Source organism: Petaurus breviceps, unplaced genomic scaffold (assembly GCF_028583685.1).
Source record: "Petaurus breviceps papuanus isolate PSGF00001 unplaced genomic scaffold, PetGlider_PUasm1.0 186, whole genome shotgun sequence".
Classification (NCBI taxonomy): Eukaryota; Metazoa; Chordata; class Mammalia; order Diprotodontia; family Petauridae; genus Petaurus; species Petaurus breviceps.
In genome coordinates this window covers 28,811,211-28,823,497 of record NW_027185798.1, presented here as the reverse complement: position 1 = coordinate 28,823,497, position 12,287 = coordinate 28,811,211, and the positions used below count along the sequence as shown (strand labels likewise).

General features: G+C 38.6%; 1 protein-coding gene across 11 annotated transcripts in view; it reads right to left on the bottom strand.

Moving 5' to 3' along the window:
- Positions 1–12,287, bottom strand: part of AP2B1 (adaptor related protein complex 2 subunit beta 1) — a 151,261-nt gene that overhangs the window by 112,756 nt on the left and 26,218 nt on the right. For 10 of the 11 annotated variants that reach the window (XM_069089950.1, XM_069089951.1, XM_069089952.1 and 7 more), the window contains 2 exons: positions 6,318–6,377; positions 1,471–1,576 (listed from right to left, as the gene is read on the bottom strand). In XM_069089950.1, coding sequence (XP_068946051.1) covers positions 1,471–1,576; positions 6,318–6,354 — 143 coding nt within the window. In that variant the 5' untranslated portion in view covers positions 6,355–6,377. Of the gene's footprint in view, positions 1–1,470; positions 1,577–6,317; positions 6,378–7,155; positions 7,203–12,287 lie in introns of those variants that run through there. The other variant, XM_069089957.1, reaches the window with a different exon arrangement.

Here is a 12,287-nt window from a genome sequence, read left to right as displayed (position 1 = left end):
AATTTCAATAATGTCTTCCATCTACAAACATTCACCACAAAACTCTGTTGCCCTGCTAAAGACCAAGAATTTCAATCCTTTGGAAGCTGTGGCATTCCAAAGAATACTGGTATTTAAAAATTTGTTTTAAAATTTTGTCTCATGGAAGGCTGGGGCCATTATCAGCAGTGGCAATTTCCTGAAAGCAGTCTAGCTCACTGTCTTCCTCATACTCAATTTGGAGCCTAGTTCACTGTCCATTTACAATGTCTGTAAAAGGCCTAAGCATCCAAGGAACAACTTTATACACTATGCATTCAAACGTTTATCAGTCTAGACAACAGACACTCTTCTATTTGACTCTTCCTGTGGGAAGTTAGAACAAATCATCCCGAGTGATGACAGATCTCATTCAGGGGGTTCTACAATGTTCCAGGGTCTGACACCAACAGTGCAATGTCTTTCACAAGCAGGAATATCTCTATTATCTCACGACACTGTTACGGTCCTCCTCCATGACAGTGACAAACACTTCCAGTAAGCATAACTTTCCCTATTTTAGACCCTTAAAAAAATTACTTATCAGGGGGTTGAATGTTATCTCTATCATTACATGTTTTTTTTTGTTGTTTTGTTTTGAGAGGCAGTTGGGGCAAAGTGATTTGAGTAGGGTCACGCAGCTAGTAAATGTCAACTGTCTGAGACAGAATTTGAACTTGGGTCCTCCTGACTCCAAGACTTGGTACTCTATCCACTGTATCACCTAGCTGCCCCTCTGTCATTACATGTTGTGAGGAATCTTGTATGATTCTAGTACATAATCTTGTTGGAGGAAAGCCTCTGAAGGTTGCATTTTGGTCTACAAAATAAAACTTTTTTATGGTGAACCAAAAATAAGCCCAGTCACTCTTGTATTCTCTACATCTTTCAGTCAAATGTGTGAACAAAAAGACAGTAATTGCTGTGGAATATTCTTCATGAAGACCTGCCTTACATGTTATGGTTTCACACATCTGGTCAAGGAATTTAAAAGTCCACAATAATGATGCTAAATCACAGAAACATTGTAATCTGTTCAAACCAGATAGATTTCTTAAAATAGTCTGGTTCTTTAACTCAGCATACGAATTCTGGGCTCTTAAAGAACCAACAATACTGACTTGAACTCAGTAGGAATCACAGGAGCTTCTGCCTCCCAAGGCAGGTTTAACATTTCATGAACACATCCTGCTCCCAGACTTACAAGGATGCTGGCTCCCTGGCAGTGTGGTAATAGCTAGACCTGTGTATGACAAGATCAAACTCACCAACTTCTCCTAGGACATTATCTGAAGCCCAGGGTAGAAATAACAAAGGAGTCAGTCCTGATGGAGTTTAGGGAGGACTCCTTCCTCCCTCACCAAAAGAGGTGAAATTAAAGAGGTGACAGGAAAAGCAAATAGGAGAAAAGGAAGAATTGGGGGGGAGGGGTCCACACACATGATCCCTTACCTGACATCCTTCCCCACTGTCATGGCTGCAATCACTTTCTTGACAGCTTCTTTCCTTTTTTCCTTCTTTTCATTGTTGAGCTCTGCCTTCAGTTCAAAGATCTCTCCTACAGAGAGAGAGAGAGAGAATGAATTTGTCAGGACAGAGTCCCAGAGCCAAGTAACTAAGACCTATGCTGCACTTCACAAATAAACAAAACCAGGGGAGGTATCCAGTGGAACCATGATATACAGGATAAGAGACTCAGCATATGGAGGGGGGGAGGGGGGTGACAGATCCCAAGTCCCAGAAACTCTGCTGAGCCAAGCATAAAGATCAAACCAGGACTAACAAGTATCATCTTAGTGTATGGGATGAACTTGACTTGCAGAACCTCAGTACTCATTTAACTGACATGGAAGTACCAGAAGCTTCATGATAATCTTAGTATTAACATGTTACAGACTACAGCGTTTCTAACAATAGAACAAGGAAATCATACATTTTACATATCAAACAGATGACTACACATACTTAAAATTATTTGGTTTAAATGTGTTTAAAAATTTTTAAAGATAAAATAGCAAAACCTCCTAGGAAGCAGCTTAGAAAGATCTGGAATTAACTGAACACAGGCACACAAGTTACTCTGAATTTCTTTTTCAAAAGTAAAAAGTTTTATTTTTATCATTCAGAACTTGATAAACATGAATATTTCCTATGTAAAGCAAAGAAAAAGAGGCAAAAATCGCAACTGCCACTCTCTGTTAGGTACAGTTTTTCAAACACATAATAAACTCAACACATTACTTTCAAAGCTAACTCTAAATTCAGCATGTTCGTTTCAGAGCCATCCTGCTTCTCTGAGTTTTCCTCTAAACTTTCTTCTGTTTTCTTCTGGACATTCTAACGATGACCCTCTTCTTTCTTTTCTTTTCCTGGGGCATCACCAGCTCTCGTCCCCATCAGCCCCTCAAATTCACTCCTCCAAGATAAAAAAAGATCATACGTTGGCCATGTGTAATAACGCCCATTCTGCACCTTGAGTTCATCATCTATATCTCTGTCAGGACTTGGGTACCAGGCTATATCTGGACATCCTCTGAAAATCATGGCTGATCACTGCAGTCCAAAGTTATTTTCCTTTACAATGCTGTAATCGTCGTATGAATTACTCATATTATTCTGCTTACTTCATTCTATATTGGTTCCTACAAATCTTGCCCAAGTTCTTTCAACCTTTTCATCATTTCTTAGGTTATAATACCATTTACATACCATTATTTGTTCCCCAACTGGTTCGCTGATACAACAAAAGTGCTGCTATAAATATTCTTGTACACATAGATCCTTTTTCTCTATCTTTCTGGAAGGTACATGCTGCTCTCATTTGCTTTCGTGACCTTTTATATCCAGGTCTTTTCTCCATTTGGAGCTGACTGTAGAATGTGGTAGGAGATGTCAGTCTCAATATAATTTCTTCCAAATGGTTTTCCAGTTTTCCCAGTTTTGTTTTTTGGTTTCTGAGTTTTTGTCATATGTCGAGTACTTATCCAAATAGTTTGGGTCCTGAATTTATGAAAAACTAGTCTACTGTGTTCAATTAGCTCGGGATATCTTGTTCCTAGTAACCAGTGTCAACCAGTTTTGGTGAATGCTGCTTTGTAGTATAGTGTAAAATCTGGTCCTTCAAGGCCACCTTTCTTTTTGCTATTTAAAATTATTTCCTGTGAGACTACTGACCTTTTGTTCTTCCAGATGAATTTCACATTTTTTTCTAGTTCTAAAAAGAAATTCTTTGGTAGTTTGATTGATGTGGCATTGAATAAGCAAATTAATTTAGGTAGAACTATAATCTTCATATTAGTTCAGCCCAACCATGAGCAATTAACATCTCTCCAATTACTTAGGTCTGGCTTTATTTTTGAAAAGAGTGTTTTACAGTTATATTCACATAATTCCTGTGTGTCTCCAGGAAGCCAGACTCACCAACAATTTCCATTCTATCTTTTCCTTCACCCTGCAAGAGAAGTCCCTTACAACAACAACCAAAAAAGTTTCAAAAAGAAAAGTAAAAAACAATTCAGCAAAACCAATCAACATAAGAAGTGAATGAACAAAAGCATCTCCTATCTCTTCCTTGGGAACAAGTTAGATCATCAAAATTTTGCAACTCTAAGTTTTGATTGTTCTGCTGTTATTCATTCCAAGAACAATAATTGTATATACTGTCTTCCTACATCTGCTTACTTCACTTTACAACAGTTCACATAAGCCCTTCCACGTGCTCATCATTTCTTACAACACAGCAATGATCCATTGCATGCACCTATCACATTTTGTTTAGACTTTGCAATCACTGGGCATCTATCTTGTTTTTAGTTCTTCATTGCCACAAAAAAAATGCTATTAAAAAATTTTAGTGTCTATGAAGCCATCTTGTTAAACTCTCTGGGGTAAATGCTTAGTAGTGGACTCTAGGAGCCCAGGGGTATGCATATATTTGTTATTTTGTTTGCATAAATCCAAACTGCTTTCCAAAACTGTCATGGCACAAACGCCATCAACAATACGTTATGTGCTTATCTTTTCACAATCTCTACAAGATTAAAAATTCCCACTTTTTGTCTTCTTTGCCAAATTACTGAGTATGAAACCTCATGCTTGTTTTGATGTGTATTTTTTGTTATCAATAGCAATTTGGAGCATTCTTTCATATGGTTAATTGTTTGCAATTCTTCTTTTGAAAATTGTTTATTTACATCCTTTGACCATTCATCTGTTAGGTAATGGCTATTGGTTTTAAATATTTCTCTTAGTAGTCTGTATCTTAGATAAAAATCTCTTATCGTAGAAAAAATTTTTCCAATCAATCATTTCTCTTATCCTAAATGCATTTTGTTTGTGTAAATGTTTTTCATTTAATCAAAATTATCTATTTTATGTTTTACAATTGCCTCTATCCCTTACTACATTAAGACATCAACTCTTTGTACACAGTTGTGAAGTTCATGATCTACTTTTCTTCTAATTTTTAATGGTATGATATTTAATATTCAGTTCATGCATCCATTTTTTAAAATGGAATTTTAAGTTCCAAATTCTCCCTCCCCCACTCATTGAGAAGGCAAGAAATCATGTATCCATTTTGAACCTATTGTGGAATACGGGGCAAAATTCTGTGTAAGCTCAATTTCTGCCAGTCTGTTTTCTAATTTTCCTAGCAATTCTCATCATATAAGTTTTTTCCATTTTTTTTGAGGTTTATCAAACATTGGTCTACTGAATTCAATGGTTTCTGATTGTTCTTCATCTAATATGTTCCACTGGTCTAATTTTCTATTTTTTAACCAGTATCAAATGGTGTTGATGATTGCTGAAAAAGTTCAAGGCCTGGATATGCTATTTTGCATTCACTCCTAACTTTTTTCATTATTTAACTTGATATTTTATTATTTTGTTCCTTCAGATAATTCTTAATCTTTGTCTAGCTCTATAAAGTATCTGCCTTTGGCAGTCTGAATAGGATCAGATCTATGAATTAACTTTGGCAGTATTATTATTTTTATTATACTGGCATGGCCAATTACCAAATCTATGAATTAACTTTGGTAGTATTGTTATTTTTATTATACTTGGCATGGCCCAGCTAGGAACTCTGAACCACACTCTAGCTATTTAAGATCTTTATTTCTTTAAGGCATATTCTGAAATCTAATCTATATAGCTCTCATGGGTTTTTAAATGAACTCCCAAATATTTCACCATTATTTTGAATGGAATTTCCCTTTCTAATATTTCTCTTGGATTATAATATAGAAATGCTTTTGGGTTTTGTAGATTTATTTTGTAATCTGCAAGTTTGCATACATAGCACTGAAGAGGCAGATCAACCCAGTTTTATTCATGTTGTATATCCCTACTGATACCACAGGACCATAGATTTAGTGCTGGAAGGGACCAGAGAGATCATCTGGTCTAACTCTTCTATTTTATGGGTAAAGAACCTAATGGAGGTTAAATGACTGGGTCAAAGGCACAGAGAAACTGGTAGAGCCAGGATTCCAAACAAGGCCCTATGACTCCAAATGCAGTGCTTTTTCCCCACTGCACCAAGATTCCTAACTTGGAAGTTAATCTTAGATGGTAAAACCAGTGACCAAAAAGGATAAGCTGCCTACCCCAAGTGAGCTCAGAAAAGGGAGGCTAGCCACAGCTCCCTAAGTGGGTGGTTCAAAGTCGTATTTTTAGAAGAGTGAGTGAAGGAGGGCTCTCAGCCAATGCTCCTAGTCCTACATTCAGGGAAGAATCTGTTATCACAGTTCAAGGTGGTATCACCTGGCCAGAATGGGGCACCTGACTTAATCCTCAGTGTAAGCCCTGAGAACTAGAGTCTATTCTGCCAGGTTCTTTGGGAACAAACAATCTCCGAATGGGAAGGGACCACACAGGCCATCTCTCATCCAACCTGAACCTAAAATGATTTGTCAGAAGTCTCACTCTTTTTTGTTCCTTATTATTGTTATTCCAGAGTAAGCATCATTCTGACATGCAATCTAAGCGTTTCTTCAGCTTTTGTAGCCACAAGCATGGGAGATTTTCCCCTTTTCTTCCCAAACCAAGAGGAGACAAAGATGCTTGTGCATGACTTCTCCCCTTTTTACCATCCTGAAACGCTGGGATTGCCTTCCACAGGCTTACTGTCGCATCCAAACACCAAAAGGGTTCTCCAGAACAGTCCTGTAGTCAAAGATATGAAAAATAAACTTCACCTTATCCACTGGTGGGTCTAGCTGAGCCAAGACCTTGGTTGGAGGGATGACAATGCATTATTTCCTTGAGAATCTCACACATTTACCTGGCCTTACCTTTTTTATTGGTCGTGAAATACTTGGAGTCAGTCATTTTTTCAGCTCCTTAAGGTATACCTGCAATGAGAGAAGATTCTTTTAACCAACATAAAGCTGTCCTGCCAGAATTACAAGTAGAAAAAGAAAACACTGATGTCCTAAAGCCAAAGACAGTTGAAGATAAGCTACTGAGCCTGCCTTAAGTCTGTGATATCATCAAAGAATGCTTCAAAAGCTAAAGCTAGACCTTTCTGGAAAAAAAATGGCAAATTTATTTGGAAAAACTCCCTCTTCCTATTCTTTTGTTTTTAGGAAAATCTGTTTTCTCTCTATGCTTTTAGATCAATCAACAAAATTCATCCAGCAACTACTATGTGCTAGGTAATGGGACTGCAGAAACCCAATTCCTACTTGCAAGGGACTTGCACTCTAATGAGAAGGCAAAAAGAACATGTTAGTTTAAGCAAAACAAAGAGAATACAAAGTGGTTAAACATAAATTATTTGGGAAGGGAGACACAAGCAGTTACAGATCAGGAAATGATTCACAGAGAAAGTGGTACATGGGGTAAGCCTTGAAGGGAAAGAGGGCTTCCATGAAATGGAGATGAGGAGGGAGCTCATTCCAGTTACAGGGCACTACTAGTGCAAAGGTATGGAGAGGACAGGTGGGTGTTGCTATGTCTAAGAAGCAGAGAAGAAACTAGTTTGGCTAGAATGCAGAGTACCGAAGGAGTCATACACAAGAGGACAGGAAAGAGATTGGGGTCATACTGTTAAAGGTCTTTAAAAATTAAGCAGAGGAGTTTATACTTTATCCAGCAGACGATAAAAATGCTTTCAAAACTTGAAGTTACCTCTTGATGAGACAGTTTACTAGGCAATAGTGTGCCTCAGGGCCCTAGTGAGTAAGAAAAAAATGTGGTCAGATCTGTGCTTAGGGAAAGTCACTTTGGCAGCATTATGGAAGATGAAGTGGAATGGGGCAAGAGGTCAATGAGAGTACTACTACAAAAATCTAGACAAGAGGCAAGGAGAGCCTGAACTAAGGTGGTAGCTTTGGTAAATGGGAGAAGGGGCTGGATACAGAAATGTTGTAGAGACATAAACCACATCATTTGGCAACTGACTGTGAGCTGAGGGTGTGTGAGAAGAAAAGAATAATGTTTAATTTATGGACCTGGGAGACTGGAAGAATGATGGTGCCTTCAACTGAAAGAGGAAGGGGTAAAGCAAAAATAATGAGTTGCTTTTGTATATAATGAGTTTGAGATGTCTCCAGGATATGGGGAGATTAGACTCTGATCTATCAGTCTGGGATGGGAGCTGATAAAATCACCAAAAGAAAGAATGCAGACATAGGGGAAGAGGGCCCAAGGCAGAGTTTTGGGGAACATCCACATTCAGGTAGTAGTCTGGATAAAGAACCAACAAAAGAAAAAAAAGGAAGACACATGTAGAAGGAAAACCCAGGAGAGCACAAAGAAAATACCTCTTTTTAACTATTTATTTATTTTTAGTTTTCAACATTCATTTCCACAAGATTTTGGGTTACAATTTTTATCCCCATCTTTCCCCTACCCCCACCCCAAAATAGCAAGCCTAGTGAATACCCCTTCCCCTAATCTGTTCTCTCTTATATTCTCCCCATCACCCTCCTAAGTTTCTAGTAGGGCAAGATGGATTTTTATACCCCAATGCCTATATATCTTATTTCCCAGTTGCATGTAAAAAAAAAAACAAACTTTTTTTTACAAAGAAAATATCAAGGGAAAAGATGTTCAATAGTGTCAAATCTAGACGTTAGATAGAAAAAAGACTAAGACTGAAAAAGGCCACTGGATTTGAAAATTAAGATACTCCTCACTTTAGAGACAGTTTCAGTCAAGTGATGAAGTCAGAAGTCAAACTGCGAAGAACTGAGGAAATTAGAGGAACTGGAGGCAGTGAGTGAGTATATGCAGATTTTTTCCTAGGACTTTGGCTAAGAAAGAGATAAGTTTGAAGGGATGGTAGGGGTCTGGTGAGGGTTTTTTTCTTTTTAAGGATGGGGAGACTTGGGCATTTCTGAAGAGAGAAGGAAAGGACATGGGAGAGATACAGAGGGAGGGCTTAGGGAATGTGCCTAAAAGCCAAAGCTCAGGGTCATGGTTCCTCACAGGGCCTCACAGACTGAGGTGGGGAACCTTCGGCCTCGAGATCATGTGTAGTCTCCTAGAACCTACGGTTCGGTCTTTTGACTGAGGCCAGGTTTTACAGAACAAATCCTTTTATTATAAGGACCTAGAGGCACAGGTTCCTCACCACTGTTCTAGGCTGAGTTGAGACTTCAGGCTGGCTGATTCCCCTCCCCCCCAACTCTGGTCATGCCCCTTTCACGATCCCTCCATGTCAATGCTGACAGTCCAATGGCTCTAAGGGAAAGAAGTAAGATCTTCCCTTTCCAAGGGATAAGAGTCAATGTGAATGAATAAAACATTTATTAAACACTTACTAAGCACAGGATACACAAATAGAAAACCACCATAGTTCTGCTCTCTAGAGGTGCTCACATTCTAATTAAGGAAGACCACACAAATAGGCTTCAGCAAGAGCTGAAGCTGAGGCCTGATGGTGCTCCACCTCACTGCTGCTCAGAAGACTTGACCATTTGGAAGCAGAGATCCCAGTGAGAGCTGAAGTGGGGAAGAACTACGCCACCTCCTGTTCAGCCTGCCCCTCTGCCCCTCCTCATCCAGGCTGGTGCTATGACCAAACAATTCTCAAACCAGAACTGCAAACTATTAACCATATAAAAGAATGCTCCAAGCCACTCCTATGAGACATGATGATCAAAATAGCTGAGACCACCTCATGTTAGCAAATCTGCAACGATGACAGAAGACCAGAATGTTAGACATTGTCAGGGGGGCTGTGAATTGGAAAGCGATTTGGAATTATGTTAAAAAAACAAACCACTACCATGTCCACACCGAGCATGAGATCCCACTGCTAAGCATATACTCCAAGGAAGTTACCATACACAAGGGGGAAACACTCCTCAAGAACACAAGAACACTCCATGACCATTAAGTTCGACCCCATGTTACCCTTCTGCTCCACCTTCCTGGGTCACCACTGACTTCAGTAAGAGCTTCACTGTTCAGTAGCACACATCTGTATTTTTCATAACCTAACAGCTAGGCATATGACTTGGGAGTCAGGAAGATGTGAGGGTTCAAATTCTGCCTCTGATATATACTGTCTGTGTAAACCTGAGCAAATCACTTGATTTGCTGCTGCTGCTGCTGAATTCTCAAAGGAGTGCTCTGAGAAGTGTGAGAAGCCAAAACTATTTTCACAATAACTTGTTTTGTTTTTGCTTTTTGGAGGGGGGAAGGTAGGACAATTGAGGTTAAGTGACTTGCCCAAGGTCACACAGCTAGTTTTTTGTGTTAAGTGTCTAAGGCCGAATTTGAACTCAGGTCCTCCTGACTCTAGGGCCGGTGCTCTATTCACTGCACCATCTAGCTGACCCCATAATTTGTTGTTGTTAGGTCATTTCAGTTGTGTCCAACTCTGTGATCCCATTTGGGGATGTTGGAATGGTTTGCCATTTCCTTCTCCAGTTCATTTGACAGATGAGAAAACTAAGGCAAATGGGGTTAACTGATTTGCCCAGGAATTAGGGAGGGTCTGAGGTCATATTTGAACTCAGACCCAATGCTTTATAATACTAAGGGATTATTTACTTATTAAAATGCTCCTCCCTTCTCCTACTATTTATCTGCGGGAAGTCAGATTTTCTTCATATACTTTAACCAATACAACATATTAAGGCAGACTTAATGCAACAGATATGAGAACCCAGTATTAAGTCAGATATGAAAGAGATTTTCAAAAATAAGTAAAACAATACCACTCTTCTCACTAATTTTTGTTTCAAAAAATACATTCTTAAAAGAAATGTTAATATGTAATGGGTTATTATTGCTATTTTAAATAAATTAATATATATTTTAAAATGGTATCAGCTTTTATTTCTAATATGGTAAATATTGCTAGATATAACCTACATAACCAGAAGCTCTTTGGGGTCCTTAATAATTTTTAAGAGTGTGAAGGGGTCCTGAGACCAAAATTGTTCTGGGAAATGCTAGATAAATCAGTCAGAAATTCCACTGAGCCCTTCCTTTCACAAAAACCAGGATTTTTATCCTTGAAGGATTCAATGCTCAATGAAATTAGTCAGTTAGCAAAAATGTGAGGTCAAAGCATTCTAGTAACCTCTCATTCCAAGGATGAAGACTACTATGGCATACTAGAATCTGCATCTAATCAAACACTGAATGAAATTCATAAAGAGAAAATGGCACCTTACCAATACCAGCTAGCTCATAATGAATCACAGCACAACACAGCTAAAAATGAACTGTCCCCCTGCAAATCTCTTATGCCACTCTCTTCTTTTCTAACCTCTACCACCCTAATTAATATCTGGCTTTTAGTCCCTACTAGACCAAAATCACAGCAAAGTAGGTCTCCCCACCCCCATCTTTGTATCCCTGATACCTTATACACAATAGGAATTGATACAGCCTTGATGTTTTGAACATACAAAGCTTTCAATTGTGACTATTTAAATGTCCAAAATAAGCTACAAAACAAATAAATCCAATAGCCTCAATGTAAGATGCAATAAACCTGGATAAAAAAATTTAACCTAGTTCATTTGTTGTGGTTAAAATCATATGCATATTTTTTGCAAACTAGATTCCAAATAGTTTTTAAAAGAAATGGGAGAGGGGAAGGGAAGGGGGCGTGGGGAGGGGACTATATTCCAGGTACATTTCTCCCATATAAAATGAGTTAGCAGTATCTTGAATGCAGTAGGCACTATATTTTTTATGTTATGGGTTCCATAGGCACAAGTCCTGTGAGGTCTACAGACCCTTTCTCAGAATGTTTTCATTTGCATAAAATACATACAAACAATCACAAAGGAAAGCAAATATACAGATATACAGTTAATGTAGGTAGGTAGATAAATAGATAGATGGATAGTCAGTTTCATTTTATTCCCAGTAAAGTTGCTTCATCCACGGTCCAAATGTCAATTTTTTCTTAAATTCCACCTCACCTGCATATAGCTTCACTGAGAATTACCACAATTACCTTTCTGCTAAGGAGGAGTCTGAATTGTGATACTTCCAACAGCTCTCACCTAACCACCTACCTTAGTCAGTCTTTGAAAGGACTACAGGTTTTTTCCTAGCATTCTTTATCTCCTTAGTGAGATGCTTTCTATTATTACTTTGTAAGTGTGCCCAGAGGCTAAGCACAGAGGCATCCAAAGAAGATAATTAATAATTTACATTATTCCTCATTAAGATCCCCAGTTCCCCAGTCATTCAACCAGTCCGGAGCTAATTTCACTTTCTTTCCATCTTCTCAACAACCATAATGATGATGATGATGCTTGACATTTGGAGAACACTTCTCTTAAAAGGTTAAAAGTGTTTAATAAGGAACTAGGGAACTCAAGCACCGAGGTGAACCCAGTAACACACGCACACACACTCTCACTCTCTCTCTCTCTCTCTCTGTCTTGCTCACCTGATCCCACCTCCAATGTAAAATTTTCTCCCATCTAAAATGAGTTAGCAATACCTTGTATGCAGTAGGCACTAAATGTTTGTAGAACTGAAGGACATCTAAGGCCCCTTCAGGCCTAAAGCCTATGATCTAAATTTTCCATAATCTTAAATCCAGTGTGCATTTTTTGGGGTTCCATTTAATTCAACACAATTCAAAGAACATTTAATAAATGTTTGTTCTTTAACTCCCAGACTCCCTCCCCTCCCCTCCCCCCCGAATTTATACTGGCTCCTGCCACTGTCCTTCCCAAAGCGCCTAAAGCCCTATAGACATATAATATGCTGGAACAGAAAAGATATCAATCTGCCAATAGCCCACTCCCTTCCCCATCCACTCCAATCAAGACCTGCAT